This window comes from Sinocyclocheilus anshuiensis, unplaced genomic scaffold (assembly GCF_001515605.1).
Source record: "Sinocyclocheilus anshuiensis isolate Anshui unplaced genomic scaffold, SAMN03320099.WGS_v1.1 scaffold522, whole genome shotgun sequence".
NCBI lineage: Eukaryota > Metazoa > Chordata > Actinopteri > Cypriniformes > Cyprinidae > Sinocyclocheilus > Sinocyclocheilus anshuiensis.
Window position 1 is genome coordinate 125,559 of NW_015544185.1, and position 1,905 is coordinate 127,463.

The 1,905-nt window shown below is 38.9% G+C and overlaps 1 protein-coding gene across 1 annotated transcript in view; it reads left to right on the forward strand.

The window, feature by feature from the left end:
- The first annotated feature begins 6 nt into the window (after positions 1 to 6).
- The window catches only part of LOC107696391 (solute carrier family 12 member 5-like), a 96,437-nt gene continuing 94,538 nt past the window's right edge, over positions 7 to 1,905 (forward strand). Inside the window, exon 1 of the mRNA XM_016496703.1 lies at positions 7 to 202. Coding sequence (XP_016352189.1) covers positions 148 to 202 — 55 coding nt within the window. The 5' untranslated portion in view covers positions 7 to 147. The remainder of the gene's footprint in view (positions 203 to 1,905) is intronic.

Sequence of the window (1,905 nt, forward strand, 5' to 3'; positions counted from 1 at the left end):
AATTTCCTCTGGGCGCTCGGCAGGGGAAGGCAGGTGCGCAAATCACTCCATCTCTTTCTCGCACATCTCCTAGTTTGGCCGTTCTTCTGCTTTTCTCCCCTGAGTGGAGGTGAGTTTTGGGGGAGCGAGGGCATTCGGAAAGGCAGGATGGTCAACAACCTGACCGAATGCGAGGAGGCAGAGGGGGCCGCCAACAGCCAGGGTGAGTGGAGGAATCTCTCGCGTTCTCATCCGCGCTCGATCGCTTGCACCCACCCACTCACGCTGACACAGGAATGGTCAGTATGGATGGAGGGAGGGAGGGAGGGTTCGAGCCGTGGGTTCTGCTGTTGCTGCCCACCACAGGTCCTCTCCTGTCTTACTGCATGGCTGCTGTGAGTGGAATAGTAATAGGTGCTTATAGTTGTGTGTGTTCATGTAGCGAGCCGCACCGTGTGCCTTTGTGTGGCTTTGCGTGGTACACAAATGCAGAAAGCTGCGGTGGAAGGGGAACCTCTTACTACTGTCATAAACAGTCATAACTCCTCTGGTAGAGACGTAGATGCTGTCATAATGTTTTAACCTGTCTCTCTGTTTTTAACCTGATCCTATAAGGTAGAATTTAAAGTGGTGGCTCTTCTAGTGCTGTTAATGGTCTGTACAAAAATGAGTTTTATTGAATTTTTTTATATAATTATAATAATAATAATACTTATTTTTATTATCACGTTCGCATCCGCGCTCGATCGCTTGCACACACCCACTCACGCTGACACAGGAATGGTCAGTATGGATGGAGGGAGGGAGGGAGGGTTCGAGCCGTGGGTTCTGCTGTTGCTGCCCACCACAGGTCCTCTCCTGTCTTACTGCATGGCTGCTGTGAGTGGAATAGTAATAGGTGCTTATAGTTGTGTGTGTTCATGTAGCGAGCCGCACCGTGTGCCTTTGTGTGGCTTTGCGTGGTACACAAATGCAGAAAGCTGCGGTGGAAGGGGAACCTCTTACTACTGTCATAAACAGTCATAACTCCTCTGGTAGAGACGTAGATGCTGTCATAATGTTTTAACCTGTCTCTCTGTTTTTAACCTGATCCTATAAGGTAGAATTTAAAGTGGTGGCTCTTCTAGTGCTGTTAATGGTCTGTACAAAAATGAGTTTTATTGAATTTTTTTATATAATTATAATAATAATAATACTTATTTTTATTATCATTATTATTAATGATCTTATTATTATAAGATCTGATTATTATATTATTTTTATCCTTTTTCATTTTAAAGGAGTCAAGTAAGTGCTGTGAATTAATACTGTAATGGTCCTTTTTATTATTATTTTTTTATTTATTTTTTTATTTTGATTTTGATTTCTTTTAATTTTTATTTTAATTTTTATTTCATTTAATTTATATTTTTTTATTTATTTTAATTTTCATTATTTTTTTTCCTTTATTTACATTTTAATTTTAATTTTATTACTTTTATTTTTATGTATTTTTTTTTTATTTTTTTTTTTCATTTTTATTTAATGTTATTTATTTTCATTTTTTTAAATGTCATTTCATTTTTCCTTCATGTCACTCTGAAGGATTCAAGTAGAAGAGTTCCGTGATTGTATAATCTCATCTATCAGGTCAACATTGCATAAATCTCCATTACTGTAACCATATCATTGTGGTTCTTCGCCCAGTTTGTCTGACGTTTGCTGCTCCCATCCTTGGACAATGAAATGTCATTCAATTACTTTTCATCAGACATGACTTTCTGATCAGTGTGTTTAACAGGCATCAGCAGCGGTTTAGTGTGTGTTTAGACTCTTTGATCCTATCAGAAGGCAGTTTTTCACACAGCACATACATCACACACACAGTTATGTGGCACAAATCAGATTAGGGGACTGTTTAATATCATTTCCCTACATGGTTTTCTG